Source organism: Larimichthys crocea, chromosome VI (assembly GCF_000972845.2).
Source record: "Larimichthys crocea isolate SSNF chromosome VI, L_crocea_2.0, whole genome shotgun sequence".
In the NCBI taxonomy this organism is placed as follows: domain Eukaryota; kingdom Metazoa; phylum Chordata; class Actinopteri; family Sciaenidae; genus Larimichthys; species Larimichthys crocea.
This window is the reverse complement of record NC_040016.1, coordinates 5,563,317-5,580,747: the sequence shown is the minus strand read 5'-3', so window position 1 is coordinate 5,580,747 and position 17,431 is coordinate 5,563,317. Positions and strand designations below refer to the sequence as shown.

At 40.4% G+C, this 17,431-nt stretch overlaps 1 protein-coding gene across 3 annotated transcripts; it reads right to left on the bottom strand.

The window, feature by feature from the left end:
• Window positions 1-3,648: 3,648 nt before the first annotated feature.
• On the bottom strand, window positions 3,649-16,361 carry cldn19 (claudin 19). Of its 3 annotated transcripts, none has more exons than XM_019271979.2 (5): window positions 15,550-16,361; window positions 9,898-10,062; window positions 9,466-9,550; window positions 8,156-8,302; window positions 3,649-5,203 (listed from the first exon to the last, which is right to left on the bottom strand). In XM_019271979.2, exons 1-5 carry the CDS (start codon window positions 15,770-15,772, stop codon window positions 5,167-5,169), a joined length of 657 nt encoding a protein of 218 aa, XP_019127524.1. In that variant the 5' UTR covers window positions 15,773-16,361; the 3' UTR covers window positions 3,649-5,166. The 3 variants fall into 3 exon arrangements, with proteins under 3 accessions (XP_019127524.1, XP_010754384.1, XP_010754390.1); XM_010756082.3 differs by having other exon boundaries at window positions 3,649-4,643; window positions 15,550-16,360; XM_010756088.3 differs by lacking the exon at window positions 3,649-5,203 and having other exon boundaries at window positions 8,146-8,302.
• Between the last annotated feature and the right edge of the window lie 1,070 nt (window positions 16,362-17,431).

The following is a 17,431-nucleotide window of genomic DNA, read 5'->3' as shown; positions in this document are numbered from 1 at the left end:
CCTGCTAAGTCAAGCTAAAATAAACAGCAAGAGCTGAGGTCCAGTAGACACTTTACAAACTAATGTAGCTAGCAGGCAGTGGAATACAGAGAACGGCTCTCACGGAGGGAGAAGATACAAACAAAACAAAGAGAAATGAGGGTAGACGTTATTTTGAAATTGCAATATCCATTTTTTTCTCTGCAGTTACTGCATTTCTAATAACACCATTAGAGGCAGGAGGAGGAAAAATCAGAGGGAGAAAGTTTTCATGCCTTGAAGGCATATTCAGAGTAAGAAATAATGTGCTCCCGTCACTACTTCTGCATCTTTCTCTCTCCAACAGGTGACTCTGGGGATGCCAGGAATAACGTTTGAGTTTGGGCTCTCATACTGGTTGATGGTGGGAAGTGTGTTCTGCTCTCTTGCCTCAGCTCTGCTGACAGTCAGGAGTGTGTTTCATATCAGTGATGCCATCAGGATGCAACCGAAATTCGCTCACAGTCAAACCAATGCTGTCGTATCACCACAGTCTACCTCCAGCTACAAGACTTACATTTAGAAATGACAAAATGTGTACAGTGTATCTTTTAGCTTTGACATGCACATGTTAGCACTTTGGATATTCTTCTGGTGTTGTTGTTGGCGTCCATGCTACTTTTCAATAAAGTCCTCATGTGTGCCCTCATTTTTCACCTCAAGATGAATGACAGGTTTCACTATGAAAACAAGTCATATTGTTGTAATGATGTTTACAGTTTAGCAATAAAGGGGATCATTTCCAGTCACACATTCCTTTATTACCACGATGTGGTACGATCCATCATTCAGAGTGCTAAAACACATTCCTGTGTTTACTATAATGATTTGGTTTCTGCTGCAAGCTTTGGCTCACAGGGTTCATTATGTAAGTAACCACTGTTGTGTGTATCAACATATTTCCTTACAGTAAAAATGAATTTATAAATGTGTGTTGCTGCTGAATATCTCACATCAGTAAACATTTATCTCTGATAAGAGGGCAGAAAATATGTTTCACTGTGGTCGAGCGTAGCAGCAAAATGCAGAGACGGTGCAGATGTTTCATTTGGATGTGAGTTTGAAGAATGTGCTATAAATCACAGTTGTTGTGAAATGCTTCTGTACAGTGTACCCAGAGTTGGAGCAAATGGAAATGTTGTTTTTTTTTGCATGACAGTCTTAAATAGTGTCAGTGGTGCACATCAGTATTGTGGAACAGACTGTATAGTCATGGGTAGTGTAGGTGAATCCACATGTACATGTCAGGTGTATGTGAGATTTCACGTCCATGCTCTGTTCCCATCACCGGTGTCTTCACTATGCATTTTTCTCAAACTATCTTATCTTAACTCTGTGTACAACCTCACAGACAGCCTGTCTCTTTAGTAAAAACATCTTTATTATTCAATTTATTATATATATTTTTTTTTATCAACGAACCTTGGCTTTTGTGGACTGCCCGAGCTGCTAGTGAACTCGGCATTGGTAGTAATTCATTCAAATCATCCACAAATTCAAGACCTTTGCTCATGCTTATGTGATCTTCTTAAAGACAGGGTTCACATTTTGACCCACAATTCCCACATGTCTGTATGTATGCTGAAGGTTACTGGTCACTGTAATCATTCCTCCTCACCATGCCAGCCATGAAGAGACCTCTTCTTGACATGACTCCAATTTAAACATCCGTTCGCACTTTCTGACTGAAAGTTGCAGACTCCTTTTTCTCACAAGCCTGAAACCTGCAAGTTAGCAGGTCTGCAAGTTTCCTGCTGCATCATGGCAGTTTTTAAGTTAATCTATTTTAAGCTCTTAAACTATTTTAAACAAAAAAAAGTTATGACTCTGTGTATTAGATCCTTCACTGAATCAATTATAACTGTCTGTTTTGTCTTAATCTTAAGGACTGGCCACACATTAACCTGAACTTATGTTGCTCACTCCTCACTTTGTACTTTCTCACACAATGACATTAAATCATTAAGTTAGATTAATGTCCTTGGGAACTGTCTCTCTAATGTCTTTCATGTTTCTATTTCTTCCTTGGTGCAACTTAAAGTTCTTTATTACCTGTTTAGTCGTCATTGCTGCAGTATGCACACTGTCTTTCTTGTTACTTACTTGTAATAGTGATTTTTGTTGTTGTATGTGCAGTATGTTTATCCTATGTGTTTTTTAAGCTGCACCAGATTTATCCATCAGGGACAATAAAGTATTGAATTGAATTGAATTGAATTGAACTGAACTGAATTGAATTGAATTGAATTGAATTGAATTGAAATGAATTGAATTGAATTGAATTGAATTGAAGACTTTGAACAGCGGGGCGAGGAAAGATGTTCTGCGTTCACAGCTCTTGTTCTGTGTGAAAAAACGCATTCTGAAGTTCATCCGGAACTAATGCAAGCCTTTAGTACTCTGAATTAGCTGAATCGAGAGGGTCTTTATATGGTAAGGGTTTCTTTATTTCACATGTATCTACAGCTCTGTAAAGGAAAGGATGAGGTTTTGTTCTAAAAAGCCTAACTTGATCTGGCTAACTCCTTCTTAAATACAAAAGTAAAGAAGAACTCCTGCCTGGTTTGAGAATGGGAAACCCAGGCTGTGGAGATCTCAGAAGCCCATTCATCATCTCTGCTTGAGGCTAATAGCTCAAGGCTACATTAGACATTACTAGCAACACACCTGAATCTTTGACTGAAGTACTGGCGGTGAGTTGCATTGTGGGTAATGCAGGTACCAGGTTTTGACCATTGAGAGTTTAGCTTCCAGGTCTGCGAAGTGAATCCAACAGTGGGTCTTCAACCTGTATTCTTTCTAATGGCCAGTAGAGGGTTGAGACTTATTGAGAAATTATCCTACTTCTCACTTCATTTATGCACATTTCTCATGAGTGTAGGTTTTTAGTCACTAGTTCCAAGTCTTCTTCCATACAGCATGATGTTCATTTACTAAACAATGGTCCCATTTAGAGTAACATAGATGATAACGCTGGTTATCCTTGTGAAGAGTTCATCCAGCTAAACTGCCAAATTAGGCAGTGTTGATCAAAAATAAATCAAGATGTTTTCAAAAAACATGTTTACCTGCTGAGTCGAAAGCAACCCGCAATGACCCAATAGCTCAGTACTCTCATCTGAATATGGTCACTTCTGGCTCAAAAACAAAAAACAAAAGAAAACAGATGGCAATAGCCACAATGCCAAACTTGAGGCTTCTAAATGGTTGTCCGCAGACAGTGGATTTACACTTGCTTTTGACAAGTAATTAAAATGAGGATTTCTGGTTGAAAAATTCTGGTTCACCAGCAGGGATGTAAAAATCTGCATCCACCCAGACAGAAACTAACAATTCATTCCAAGCTCATGATTTTACAACTGTTTCATAGTTAAAACTCAACAAGGAAAATTCAAGTCTTGTTGTCAGTTGTAGCAGTGGTGAGCAAGTTAACTTTGTGAGTCCACCTCTGAGAATGTGCCACAGTCCAGTGGAGCAGAAGTGAAATTCCACGTCTGCAATTATTGAACAACAGGGTGCAAAAGAAGTATTTGAGCTGGAAAGAAGTAGGAACGAGCAGGGGGGTGGATGGAAAGTCAGCTGAGGGTGAAAAGTTAGGAAACAACTAATAAACACTGACTCATGGCCAAATCCATTTTTATGTCTCTGTTTACTTTATTCTAAAAGAAACAGACAGGGCTATACTGTAAATGAGATGATACACAACATCAAGGAGGTAAATATTAGAGAAAGGAATGGCATGGTAAATAAATGCAGGCATCAGAAGGGCATTTGAACACTCAGCAAACTGGTGTTCCTTAGTACAGGAGACAGCACACAGTACAGTACATCCTTTAGAGTCAATAATACAACGACTCTGTCATTCACACAAAATCATATTGGCACTTAACAAAACAAAATGAATGTACTGGGTATATCCTCAATCCAGGCTACGTGGAAACAGGTACAGAGCTTCTTACAAACAGTGGCATAAGGCACTATGCTGAAGATCTATCATATGTACTGCATGTCTTTGTTGTTTCGTAAGTGGTACTGCAGAGTAGCTTCACATTCATTTTCAGAAATCCAACAATAATACAAATAAAGGCATACAGAACTGCTGGCAGAGGAGCTATGAACACACATCCCTCAAACAGGGTGTGAGACTATGAAGAATCCATGATGTCAAAAACATACATGTGCACAAACATGTGTTATAAGGCACTGTAGTAAAACATTATATATATGTAGTAAAAAAAAAAAAAAAGAAAAAAAAAGGATAGAGTAGGTGGTATATACACCCGGGCATTTTAACATGTTATAGAAAACATACCCTGAATGACTGTCTCTCCCAAAGTCAACAAAACAGACAAGACAAGGATATCATCTTTGTCAATCCCCCTGAAACTACGTCATCAAACCTCCCCAAAACTATTTCTTTTAATCCAACAAAGATTATATTGCTGCAATGCACTTGAAAGGTCGCTGTTCACAAATTCATTCTTTAATGATGTCTGTCTGTTTTGAATTCCTCAGTGAGAGTGTTTTGTCTGTTGACAGAATCTAAACCATGGTAAGGCCAGAAGACTCTCCCAAACTACAAGTACTGCTCCCTTTTCTCTGGTGGGGTACTTTTAACATTTGCTCTGCAATTCAAAAGGGAAAAAAAGACACGTTTCAGTCAAAGTACAGTCACAGCAAACAAAATAAACGCAAAAGATACATTTACAAACAAAAGAAACAAAAAAAACCCCAGAGGTCATAGGATATAAGTGAAATCATAAATCAGCGCAACAAAACCACAAAGGCTTTAATCAACTCATTGTTAACTTTTGGCCAATAATGGGACAGAAAGGGTTGTGGGAGGTGTAGTAGAGGGTTGACAGGCTGAAATGGAGACCACCGCACTTCTTAAATAGAAGGTCTGATCACATGTCCTTTAAGAGTCCATATTTACAGAAAAGGCTCAGAAGGTAGGGAAAAAATGGGAGAAGCCAATGCATCTTGGTTCCCATTGAAACTGATAAGGTGCAGATGTAGTACTGAGGGAAGAGGAATATTCTACTACAAGAGGTCCAAATTTAAGGTCTAAGAGGTAAAAAGGGGAAAAAATGGGGGAAGACAGTGGTTGGACAGTCGGACAGTCCTCGATAAAAAGGCAGGGGCTGATCAGTCAGGGAAACTAGTTTCACTCAACAACTCTGCCCTGAATTAGAGGAGAGAAGAAGACATTCAGAGAAGAACAGGATTAGAGGACAGGAGGGGAAATAAGAGACACATCAAGACCTCTCAGATTCTCACAACAAGTTATTAGACAGAAAACACTGATGATTAGCAAAAAGGGTGGAGGAAAGTCAGTGGGAGGGAACATGGCAGGTGATGCTACATGTCAGCTGGCAAATAATGTACGGTTTAAAGATTACATGTTTCAAATAAATATTAGTCATGACGTGCTAATTGATAAAGGTGAAATACATCACATTAAGTCGGATTTCTCTGACTGTACTCTTGTTTTTAGGGACTAGTTTTACATTTCGGGTAACACCTTTTCTGTTTTTTTGCTAAGATTGATAGTGCTCTCATGTCTGTACACTAAACATGAAGCTAGAGTCAAAAAGAAACACCATTTACCTCGAAATCTCAAAAATTGTTGTTATTTGTTTTTTAGCTTCAGACAGAGCAGGCTAATTGTTGCCCAATGCTTCCAGTCTGTATGTTATGCTAAGCTAACTTGCTATAGCTTCATGAATAATAGGCAAACAAAAATGGCATCAATCTTCTCATCTGGCAAGAAAGCAAATAAGCACATTTCCCAAAATGTTAATCATTAAATTATTGTATATTTTTCTTTGGACATAGCATAGGTAGTTTTTTATCAGACTTGTTGTTGTACTATCCCTATTCAAAGCACAGCTGCTACTGACAGACCAGTGACGCCTGACATCCCCCTTTATTTAAAGGGCACAAGGAATTTCCTAAAGACCTACAACCCCCCAATCTGAGAATAACAGAGCTCTCCACAAACAAGTTCCTACCAAGAAGAGAGGCTGTATGACTGGGAAATGGGGGGACTTGGAGCAATTCTAAGAAAAGTTAATGGCTCTATTATGTGGGACAGTGATGGACCCGCTCTATTAGAGACACAAATGAAAGCAAAGTGATGTGGGAGGGGAAGCTTGGGAGCCAATTTAGACCCACTGTTGAGGTTTACAGGCTCTAATGCTGATTTTATTGATTGAAATTCATTCTCATGGAGTTGCCAAATCACCTGTATTCAGTTCTATTGCTTTAAAGTTATATATGACATGGTTTATAATATTTACAACTCTGTTTTAAGAATCATGCTAGCTTATGATCTATTGTGAAATAATGTTTAATCCACTAGTGTCCTTTAGCTTATGATGATTATGTGTGTGTGAGAAGTATATGAAATAACACAGATCTTAGACATTGGGATGGTTATAGAAGAGATTATGAGATGAAGACGCGTATAAATCTGGAATGATGGTGTTAGTAAATGGAGTATGGTACATGTTCATGAGAACCTCCACCTTGTCTTAGTGTTGAGTAAAATGGTGAAATCATTAACAACACTCACACTCCGTACGAGCTAACACCTTTTACTAACAGTTCACCTCCACTCCTGCAGTTCAGACTGTGCTTTCATGGGCAGCTCTCATCACGTGACTGTTATCTAAGACAGGACATTGTAAAGAACTAGCTTCTTTTAAAGTGAGGAGATTCCTCAGCTGTTAGAAAATGGACGCCTGAGGCCTTAATGACACAGGACACTGAACACACCTGCTTCTTCACCGTTATCTGCCTTTTTGGTTGGTTTAATCACACATACAGTACGCTGTCTTCATCTGGACACAGCTAATGAGATCTTCTGAGATATTATTCTGGAGTTTTGGGGTGGTGGTTTAGCAACTTGGTGCGACTTTACACTCAACAATTCAAAACTACCACCTGGTGGATATTTTCTCAGCAGAGTCCAGTGTTTTTAGACGTATTATAGTTAAAGGTTTGACGTTCGGCCTCTTAAAGGAAGTTTTTCCTTGCCACAGTCTTGCTCATGGTGGAAATTGTTGAGTCTCTGTAGATAATATTATAAAGAGAACTACGGTCTAGACCTGCTCTAGATGGAAAGTGTCATGAGATATGATGATATATGTTATGATTTGGCAGTATATAAATAAAATTTAACTAAATAGAACTGAATTAAAGCTCACTAGAAAAATCACCACCACGTCACCAGAATGGTCTCTAAAAGTTCTATAAACTTTATCTTCATTATTTTGGCTCCTCATCCTTTTCACAGTTAGGCAGTTCATTTTAAGCTGGCTCTTTTTTAGTTTCAAAAATGTCATTCCTCTGTGCCTTCTTTGCTCAGCGTTTACCTGCGACTCTGCTTTGAGTCTGAGCAGGAGGAATCATTGTCCTCTGTGATCACGGCCTAACAGTCTTGTTTTCCTGGATAAGATTGTACAAGCCAACCTTCTGTTTCTCCCACCACAGCAGAGGAGCCTGCTGAGTAACTTTTTTTGGTTTTGCTCAGTGGTTTGGAGCTCTCCCTTTACACAACATAACTGCACCAGTGGAGTGTGAATACACAAAGCAATATGGAGACAAACCACGCATGCAGCTCCAACCAGGAAGCATAGGACATGCTAATAAATGTGTTGCAGTACGGATATTTCTAGCTCCATGTCCGTTCTCTCTGGGTATCTGCTGTGATACACCTTATATTTTGCCTTTGTGTACATTTCAAATGTAGTTTTGCTGTTTCAAGAAACAAATGTTTGTTATTTGTTTACTTTTTATCTCTCAGAAAATGGATAACTCAGAGTCAGTAGCTGTGATTTTGTGGTCAGATTAAATAATGACAATAATGCAAATGTGAGGTTTCTGTTCACATGAGCTCATCATTATATGTTAGCTGGATGATTGACATGAAATATGTATGTTGTCTGCTCATAAATAATGAATGTTCAGTGTACAATTTGATTGCATGTGTGTACTCTTGATAGTCTTTTTGTGTTGTTCTGTTTTGTTTTAGCAGGTTTAATTTGTCAAAAAAGAAGTAGTGGGTGGTGCCAAGCATGTCTGATGCTCTCTGTTTGGGTGGCTGCTGGAAGGGGGTGGGTTTTACACGTACTCCCTGGCTGTGGAAGGCTGTGATTGGCGGTAATATTGCTGCCCTCGCATGTCGTCTTTAGAGCAGGAGCAGCACAGCAAGGAGCCGCCCAGAACCGTCAGACTGGCCGCCGCCCAGCCCACAAACAGGGCCGAGCCAAACTCATACCTGTGCAAGAAAGATGAAGGAAAAGGTTACAAAGAGGTATAGGCCTACAGTCTGCTTACATTTCTTCCGAGGAATTATTGTGATTAGCTCCAACTCGTTGGATGACAAAAAACAAGAAATTTCAAGCAGTTTGACACAAGAAATATTCAAAAAAGGCCATCTCTTAGGCAGTGCAAAAGTATTTTCAAAATAAGACAAGCATTGTTTTCTTTTTCTTTTTATCTCACTTCATGCTAACATGCATGGACAAAAACCTAAACTTTATTTTGGCAGCAGCTAAAGCTATCCATGTTCATAATAGGTCGATATTAGGAAATCTTAGAAGCAAATATTGGCTAGCTATAATTACGAATTGTTAAAAACTAAAGCTATCCATGTTTATTAGCCATAATTGGGACCTTTTAACAGCTCAGCCAAGCTATGTTTATTGAGCATAATTGTCAACTGTTTGCAGCTAGTATTAGTCATGTTTATCGACAATAATTAACAGCTGTTATTAGCTTACATGTTTACAGAAATGTTAGCAGCTGAAGCAAGCCATCTTTATGACTCTACTGTAAATTATAAAGTGTTAGCAGTTAACGCCAGCCATGTAGCTATGATTATTACCTACATGACTGCAGGAACCTTGGTTCTTAGGCTGTAGTTCCTGCCCCTAAAAAAGACCCTGCTCCTCACGTAATACACTCCAATGGTCCCGTAACTATGCAGCACTGAACACCAATGACTGCTAAACTCAAATACTACAGTACTGATTTACTTTGTCACAAAGGTATGGCCATTTATTTTATTGTAAAACAACTGCTACGTATCTAGCAGCAGACTGGTGTGATAATGAGAGATAGTGAAGGAACTGTCAAATATGTCAGTGAACAAAATAAAAAGTTGAAGAGCAATCAAGAGAAAGCGAGAGAGAAAAGAAACAGCACATTTTCTAATGATTTGAGTGCTGTTGCCTTTGACACATTAGAAGAAGGGTGGGGCAGTATTAAATAGAGGTTAATCGTCAATAGATATCTTGACTCTAGACTGTATACACAAAATGCCTTTTTATCCATGCATGCTGAATAAAATGTGTCACATTAATATATTATGTACATGTATATAATCTAAAGTATAGTACTGTATATAATTCGGAGCTTGGCAGCAGTTCTTCCACATACCTGGCGTTGGGCGGTGTATTTGGGTTGAAGAACTGATAGGACACCTGAGTGGCATACCAGGACACAGACACCAGTGTACATAGACCTGTAAAGGGAGAAAAGCTTAACAACAGTGTGGCTGTTCTCTGCAGCCCATCAGTGAATCCTGCAAACATTCACTGAAGCTAAAACAACACACAAATGAATTGGGGAATCCGTGTCTGGCTAATTTTCTCCCCTGGGCTTGTGGTTTATGTCTGAGGTCAAGAGCTAATGCTTCTAAAATGACCACTTCCTGTTTACAGCAGGGACTCTAATTACCCAAAACACCCCTGGTGAGACACTCAGACTAGAAAAATGCCAGACTACTCTTTCTAAATGCACTGCTTGCTGGAGATACTGCAGTATTAGTATACTAAATGAAATATAGAGATAACACAGCAGAAATCACACCTGCGAGCAGGAAGAGAGCTCCTCCGGTCACAGCGATGCGGGTTTTGGTGACTGGGTTGTTATCTCCCACCTTGGTGCACTTCATGCCCACCACGCTGACGATGATGCCGATAAAGCCCATCAATACTGACACTACCATGAGGGCCCGACATGTCTGGATGTGGACTAGATAAAGAAAAAGAAAGGAGGAGGCAGGGATAGTAAAGGGGTGCACAGAATAGTGAATGATACAGTCGGAGATTTGAAAGGGAGGGCAAAAAAATAAAGGAAAGGAGAGGGAGGAGAGTGGTGAGGAGATGAGAACACAAGTCTTTTAGTCCGTCCATTGGAATAAAGCAAACATTTCTGGACATTAAAGTGATAATTACAATGGAATGAAGCTACACACTCCATGCAGGATTGATGGGAGACCACATTCATTTACGACAGGAAAGAGTCCACCACTGTCCTATTTTCCAGCAGGCTAATTCCAGTTTTTTAAAGTCCAGAGGTGACTTTCTTGGCCAAGATCTGGGACCTTAAATGATCCTCCAAATCTTCTCAAGATCATTCCATTGCGGTTTTTGCCTTCTCAAAAATCTAATGTGCTGCCCACACAGGCCTCAGCACACACATAACTTAGTGGGAGGAACATATTTACACATATTTACACTCACACATATGTGTAGATGCAACAGTATCTGCACACATACACAATTACTGTAGGTGGAATAGACACGGATGAAACACACAACTCTCCCTCTCTCTCATGGAGCAGCTGTGGGAGGGCCTGCTTTGCATGTTTCACACAGTGGGATTAGTGTGGTTTTGTCACAAAGCAAGATTGTTTTCAAGGGGCCGTCGCCACAGCGATCAGACTTTACTGCCTCAGACACAAACACTCACCAACGCCAAAGCGAATGCTGAGCGCTTAATGATACTGTCAAAATACTGACAGTGTGTCTTATTTACAACAAGCCGGGGGATTATTGAAATCCCAACAGTGGCAAAACAGTTCAATATCATGATTGTGATATCTGACAAATATGGTAATTAAAGTAAACATAACAGAGCTTCTCATGCAGTTTAACAGCCGAGGTCACCGGCATTTGCTTCAGATAACAATGACTTGAAAAGTGTAAGCCAGTGTTTGTACGTCACAGGAGACAAGTGAGAATCAAATTAAATCAAAGCCCCAAACGCAACATCATTGAATAGACTTGTACGGAGCTTTCAACTGCATTTTACGGTCTTCATAGCTTTAAGGGAAAGGTTTTTGTTGTTGTTGCTGTTGTTTTATCGACCTACTGTTCCCAAGATCAAGAAATCATTTTTACTCTCAACTAGAATTATTTAAAAAAATAAAAACCTTAATTCAGAATTCATTTACTTCAACCTGACTGTTCCAGATGGTTCTGTGTAACAAACTATCTGAAACAGCCATTGTCGCTGTAACGAAGTCAAACTCTTCATGAAGTTGGTCGGATAAAGAGAAAAAGAATCTCTTTCATCCAGAAAAGCCTTCAGTGTCGTTCTTTCCTTCTTTCAGTGAAGTACTCTACAGTTCTGATATATGATGCTAGCAGCATCCACGCTAACCTCTTTAGCAGCTGCCATTGTTGTTTTTGGGTGAACAGTCACAACTTGCACACACCGTCACACACTTAAAGTTAAAACGTGGCCATAACTGATAGTGTAGCTACCAGTGGTTCCTCACAGAACATTGACTGGCCCGAAAAAACTGTGTTGGGACACAAGCGCATAGCTTAAAGAGCCTAGCAAGGTGGATTATTGTGTAATTTTCTGAGTGTAGCAGACTAGAAAGGTTACCATTTACCTATATAAATATAACTAGTTGGTGGACCTTTTTTTTTTCTAATAAAGTTATTTTTGTCAAACTACTGTTTCCAAGATCAACAATAAAATCAGAACAGAACAGAGTAGCATGAAAAGGAAATTAACCAGCCTGACAAGAGCTTTCACTTCACACCTCATGGTCTTCAAGTCTTGTAGTAATTGTACCTCGAGTTAGGATTGTTTTTACATTATTGTGTCAAATATCAAATGTAAAATTTGTCGCTAAATTCCGACAAATTTGAATACAATAGAACGTGACCATATGTGAAAAAAATCACTTCAATTAGAGCTATTGAGTAACAAGCTCAAGCAGAAACATGAAGCCATCATTTGTCATTGTGACAGAAATACACACACCATCATTCATGTTGTAGCAGTGAAGTAGCATTTCAGAAGATGATCTGAAGGGACTTATGATTGAGGGAAAGAGGATGGAACAATCTTTGAAGTCTGATTTATGGTCCCAGTGCTTCTTTTGATGGAGGATCTGAATAGTCTTCAACAGAGAGAGGTCTGATTTTCTTTTCTTTCATCCACTCTGGGCATTCCTCTCTTCTTCTGAGGGTGTGCGGGGGTTCAGGCCAATGCTAAATGACACTACTCTGAGCACTCTGTCAGTGACAAACCAGAAGGCTATTCGGGGGGCCTTTGGGGTGAAGGAGAGGCTAAAAGGAAGGAGGTGGGGGTGGGCTGGCTCACCCACTAGGTCCTCTCTTTCCAGTGCCAAGGTTGGCAGTGCCAGCCACAAGCTTTCAATGAGTGTGTGTGTGTTTGCTGGCGTGTGTGTAGGCACTGTAAGGTCCTTTTGTGAGGTCACTTATGACTCTGTAGTACGTAATATATGTTTGCCCACTCACTACCAAACTATAAAATTATCTCATATCTGACAGCTCTGCCCTTTGACAAACTACTTTCACCTCAAACTGAAAGCGCAAACTCACTAAAATAATCTTCTTCATTTTATCTCCACAGTTTATTTGGCGTAAATTGAGTCTCCCTGCAGTTTACTGTTAAGTAAACAGGGTGGTGTCCCGATTATCTTAACTGGTCAAGACTCAATTCTTTAAGAGCGAAGACAAACGTGTTACAGTGAGACACCACCTCATTTGCTCTTTTTACATGAACTCCACACATGTTTGCCATTATGAAACTATTAGTCATAGTTATGACTGAACCTTTCAGCAAATCATGGATACTTTTCTAGTATTAAAGGATAATGATGGTGATATTCTAAATTGGTCTTGCTAAAAAATCTCTTGCCCCAACACCAACAACGAATTCATTCCACTAACAAGTCATCAATAAACCACGCAATTATACTGGGTGACATGTTGCTTCATTACCACAAACACACACATACACAAACTCTAAATTATTTTGACATATGCCATCGTGTCACTAGTGTACTAACTGAGTATTTGTCCACGGATGAAAATAGTCCCAAACAAATGTCCTGCTTAACTAACGTCTGCTAAAGGGGAAAAAAACACGGTGGCAAGCTGTTTTGGGATTTATCAGGTAAAATCAGATAATTTTACCTTAGTAGGAACCAATGAGTGCCAGAGATATGTAAGTAGGGAAATCAAAGAGTAATGCGTAGCATAAACACTTTGTTCGTTTGGGTCTTTTTATGGGATTTGGACCATAGGAACATATATAATAGCACCAGTTTTATCCACCAATAACACCAGATAACCAATTACAGCAGATGATGTACTATATGTATTGGACAGCTGCTTGTTTCAGCAGATTTGGCTCTTGGGCAGCTGATCCACAATATGATATAAATGTTAAATTAAGTATGAGTAGGAGTGTAAACTAAGAGAAATACTAATATAGTGGTGTTAAACTAACAGTGTCACTGCCCTCATCTACTGAATTTAAAGCTACATTCAGCAAGCAAAACTACATTTTTACGTGAATGTACAGTAGAGACACAAAGATGTCTACAACAAACACTGTACTGTACACTGTTTTGTGTTTAACATTGAGCGAATATGAGGTAAAGTGACAGAGGCAGCTCTCTGTTATGATGCTCAGATGTTCCTGTTCTAAAGAGCTGTCCTTTCAGCACCACCATCCACACTCTTTTGACAATAATAGCCAACCTTCTCAACCGTGTATTATCCTGCTCATCATCTCCTTTTTGAGCAAAATACTCCGCCACACATCCAACACTTTCCACTACGGTTGCTTGGCTGCATCAGCAAAGTGCAGCACACAGTCTGGTGAACAATTACACCCACCATCACATGCTGCTCCCGCTGAGAATGTGTAACCAGGGAAGCGAGATCCTTCTGAACTCAAATCAGTGTTACGGTCAGATCAAACCAACGCCAGAGGGGTGTTTAATCAAGATTCAGACATGGAGTGCCTTCTCTGACCCCGGACACATGATTGTATGCTGATCTGACTCCATTTCATAATCTGTCTGGGGAAACACCTGAATGAACCTGTGATTGATCAAGAATGCTTGGTCACAACGTTCCTCTTCTGTGTTCATAGAGTTAACTCTTCAGAAAGGTTTTCTTCAGTGTTTGTCTTCAGTGTGAATCTGCACTCACTTGGGTGTGTTAATGGAACAAATGGAACAATGCGCGCGTGTGGGGAAGACAGAGCGCATTCTGGGAATATCTCTGGTGTTTGGCGCAACACTGCCCTTTTCTTCTCCAAACAGCCCCTATTCATCCGTCAGGACAATACACTGTTCTTATCACTGCAATGAACCAAAGGAGATGGGAGATCAGCTCAGGCACCCTTCACAGACAATGCCACAGAAAATATATTCGATATAATCACTCACCAAGACACCAAAATGTTTGCAAAGTGCCTCATTTGTTGCTTTAAGGCAAGTGTGCCACAGCAGGACTCGAAACCACCAAGGAAAAACACAAACTCAAAAGCCTTCAATTGTTTTGTTAAAATTACTTCTGCCTGAGTCCACATCCTGTAGCCTTTCATTAGAATCGTTAATATGGTGATTTAAGCAGACAGTAGATGGATGGATTCCTATAATCTCTGCACCATTAATTATGAGTCACTTGGTCCTACTTACAGATTTGAGATGACAGCAGGCTCAAGCTAATTTATGTCTGAACCCCACATTCCTGCCCCCACCCCCTATGACGTATTATATTTCGTGATGTTTTGAAGATTTAATTGAACTGCATTAAAGATTTGAACAGCAGTTTTTTAACTGAGATTTACAATGTCTGAACTTAATGCATCCCAGATATAGCGAGGGCTTGGAAGTCTTGTTTTCATTCTTGTCTTTGCTGCTGATTAGTACGTGTGGCCAAATGAATGGGCCAGCTGCAATAACTGTTGTGACTGTAACAAGACGCCATAGATATTTCTAAGGGGGGTTAGCTTTGGGGAAGAACTGAAGGCGAAAGTTTCTGCTGAATCTTCCTTTTGTCGCCCTGGCTGATGAAAACTCACACAGAACTGTCAAAGTACAATTTTTAGAGAACAGCAACATCAATGAAAGCAGCCAAGAACAGAAGTATGAGAATACAGTGTGAAGTGTGATTAAAAGATTAGAGAAACCTTCCTTGGTGATGCTGTGCAAGCAGATTATTGCTTGAATTCAAGCTTTGATACTTGAATTTTGGAGTAATCGTCCACACAGTACCCTATGAAGTTCAACCCACTAAGATTTCGTCAATAATATTTTGCTTCAAATGTGATAAGCTTTCTAAAATTGTTGGTAGAATTTCATTAGTTCGCAGTCACAGGGAGATCAGAGAAACAGCCAGTGAAAGTATAACAGGTCAGGCAAGTTTTTGCAGAGACAAATTCAAACATGGTACTCACTGTCCAGCGAGAGCATGGAGTCAAAGATCTTGCACTGCACCTGTCCTGTACTCTGCGAGGCACAGCTCATCCACAGCCCCTCGTACAGACCCACGGCTGTGATGATGGCATCACCAGCGTAAGACGACTGCTTCCACTGGGGCAAGGCGGTGGTGGAAATGATGCCGATCCAACCACCTAATGCAAGGAAATAACCCAACAGCTGGAGACCTGAGTTGGCCATCTTTATCTAGCTCTGTTCCCTCTGCGTCTGTCTGCTCTCACTCTTTCACTCCCTGTTTCACTTGCAGCAGCTTTTGTTCGGGTGACTCTGGCGTGTCGCCCTTTCTTTGAGCAGTCTTTGTGGACACACCTGCAGCAAATCCTGTTACTTGTTTCACTTTTGTCTTCACTATCTGGCCTCTCTGAGCATCTCCTTCTACCTCTCTGCTTTAACTCTCATCTGTAGAACTCCCCTCCTTGTCTCTAACTTTCTCTGTCTTTCTTTTGCTCTCCAAGTCCTTCACTGGGTTTTATTTTGCCCTTCAGCTGAGAGGATGAGTTGATGTCTTCCCTCTGGGCTGTCGTCCTGTCTGATTCCTTGGTCTCTCGGGGTTGCTCAGTCAAAGTGGAAGAAAGACTTTCTTGTGGTCAGTGGTTCAGTTCATCAAGCATCGTCACTGGGCTGCCTCACTCTCTGCATGGCTTCTTCCAATTCTCACTCTCTGCTGCTTGCTTACTTTCCCCCCACTACAATCTTTCCATCTGCTCCAGGCTCAAGTGGCTCAATGAGGGGGAGCAGAAAAAAGTTTAAAAAAAAAAAAAAAAGAAGAAGAAAAAAAACCCTGAACACAAAAAGTCCTTAACAGGCTGAACACAGAGGGATGGGGTAAAGGGCTGGCCTGGGATTGGACTCTGTGGTGTAGGAACGCCTCCTGGGAGGGAAGAGAGATGGGTTGGTTGGGAAAATAATCACTGTTTCAAACAGAGAGGGAAAGAAAAAGCAAAAGAAGAAATTTTCAAGAAATCGTAAGCAGAGGTAATGTTTATTCATGAAAAACAGTCAAGCATTTCTTGGTTTCTTGGCAAAATGGTCTGAACCAATTTTGTATTTGCATCTTGATCGTTTAATCAAATCCTTCAACAAAATGTTGACATGCTGTTTTACCTGCTGTTGGATGCCGGGATCCTTTAAAAGTTTGCCGCCCCCGCTGGAGGTGTGGAGGAGGTGGTGGTAAAGTGCAACAAACACACGTAAATCAGCATCTAAACAATGCCCGGTTGAAAAGGACGTGTCACATCTAGACAGGCTCTCTGGAAATTATGGGCCCGCCGTGGCAAGCCTACCCCATCACCATGGCAACCCCTGACAAATGAAGAGAGAGAAAGAGAGCGACCGAGTGAGAGTTCACCCGACTGTACATCCTTACGAGCTGCAAATGCAGACACACTCCAGTCTTTTGTGTCTGTGGAGAGTGCAGAAGCCTGCTTTCCCACAGCTCTGCTTCAACTCAACTCATTAAATTACCTTCAATTCACTAACTGACTAACTAACTAACCCAATATTTCTATTCTGCCAATTAGACTGTCCACACACTCGGGTCTGAGAGACATGGCCGTTTTCTCACATCTGTAAGAGACATGTCTCACCCCCACCCTGCTCACACACACAGCCTGTCTACACAACAACCATGTTTTTGCCTGTGTACGCTCACAAGTGTTTTTAACAGACTTTGGATGTAAGAAGTCTTCATTCATGTTTCTACAGTAGCCCACAACACACAAATTAATACACCAGATAAGATCTACCACAGTTTCTCCTTTACACTTGAAACAGGAGGGTGATCTACGCACTAACTTTGAACTGAATTAAGTTGAACTAAACTGTTAAATAGTTACCAAC

Coding starts and splice junctions, on each gene's coding strand:
- cldn19 (XM_010756082.3), bottom strand. CDS start 15,772: ATGGCCAACTCAGGTCTCCAGCTGTTGGGTTATTTCCTTGCATTAGGT. Junction 8,303..9,465: donor AATACACCGCCCAACGCCAG/GTATGTGGAAGA, acceptor TTTCTTGCACAG/GTATGAGTTTGGCTCGGCCC. Junction 4,644..8,155: donor CAGCCTTCCACAGCCAGGGA/GTACGTGTAAAA, acceptor TTTGAATTGCAG/AGCAAATGTTAAAAGTACCC.